The sequence below is a fragment of the Eimeria mitis genome, genomic scaffold, assembly GCF_000499745.2.
Source record: "Eimeria mitis Houghton genomic scaffold, Emh_scaff1108, whole genome shotgun sequence".
Lineage (NCBI taxonomy): Eukaryota > Apicomplexa > Conoidasida > Eucoccidiorida > Eimeriidae > Eimeria > Eimeria mitis.
In genome coordinates, this window is record NW_013567629.1 from 8919 (window position 1) to 10174 (window position 1256).

A 1256-nucleotide genomic window follows, 5' to 3' on the forward strand; every position below is an offset into this window, starting at 1 on the left:
CTGCTGCTGCTGCTGCTGTTGCTGCTGCTGTTGCTGCTGCTGTTGCTGCTGTTGCTGCTGTTGCTGCTGCTGTTGTTGTAGCTGTTGCAGTTGCTGCTGCTACTGCTGCTGCGGTGTCTGCTGCTGCCTGAGCAGGCAGCAGTGAGGTGTCTTGCCCGGCCTAGCCCTGAGGTGCAGCAACAGCAGCAGCAGCTGCTGCTGCAGCTGCTGCAGCCGCCGCAGCTGCTGCAGCTGCTGCAGCTGCTGCAGCTGCCGCAGCAGCAGCACCCCAACGGGGCCCGCAGGTGCTGAGGGTAGGGGCAAGAGATCCCCTTGAAGGTGGGGGGCCCCGGGGGCCCTGTATGAATATGCAGCAGAAAGGCCGCAGCAGCTGCTGCTGCTGCGGCAGCTGCTGCTGCTGCTGCTGCTGTTGCTGCTGCTTCTGCCGCGTCGTCTCTGCTGCTGCTGCTGCAGTTGAAGGCAGCGAACAGATTAGCAGCGCGTGTCTTTTGATGGAGTTTTAGGATAAGGGGTTCCGGAGGGGCGCACACAGCAGCTACTTGCTGCTGCTGCTGCTGCTGCTGCTACTGCTGCTGCAGCTGCTGCTGCTGCTGCTGCTCTCTCGTCCTTGCCTCCTCCACTGCAGCTACTTGCTGCTGCTGCTGCAACTTAATAGACAAAAAAAATTAAACCCTACCTGCTGCTTGGGGGGCCCCCAGGCAGTCGGCGGCCCCCACACAAGCAGCAGCAGCAGGGCTGCTGCTGCAGCAGCAGGTAGTGGCGGTGAGGCCCCCCCTGGTGCTGCTTTTTTTTGTTTTTTTTTGTTCTATCGAGGAGTTTTAATTAATTAATTAAGAGGTTTATAAAAGAAGAGAGAATTATAAAAAGAAACCTATTAAATACAACAAAACACACACCGACAGCAGCAGCACTGCTGCCTGCTGCTGCGGCTGTGGCCGCTGCTGCACTGCCTGCTGCTGTATTGCTTTTGTTGTTTTTTCTCTTCTGAGGCAAATTTATTTTATTTATTTAATTATTTATTCTATTTCACACCAATACATCGATACAAACAAACACCAGAGGCACTGCCGCACCCACACCCACCCAGAGCAGCAGCTACACAGCAGCAGCCGCAGCAGCAGAACTGCTGCTGCTGCTCCTGTGCTGCTGCTGCTGTCGATGCAGCAGCAACACCAGCTAGCTACCCTGTACTTGCTCACAAATAACGCCCACACAAACGCCCAAGGGCCTAGGACTCTGATGCTGCTGCTGCTGCT

General features: G+C 56.0%; 1 protein-coding gene across 1 annotated transcript in view; it reads right to left on the reverse strand.

Moving 5' to 3' along the window:
- EMH_0029660 (uncharacterized protein) overlaps positions 1 to 1256 on the reverse strand; it is a gene marked incomplete at both ends in the record, with an annotated part of 10360 nt that overhangs the window by 4223 nt on the left and 4881 nt on the right. The window contains one exon of the mRNA XM_013494327.1: positions 1 to 127. Coding sequence (XP_013349781.1) covers positions 1 to 127 — 127 coding nt within the window. The remainder of the gene's footprint in view (positions 128 to 1256) is intronic.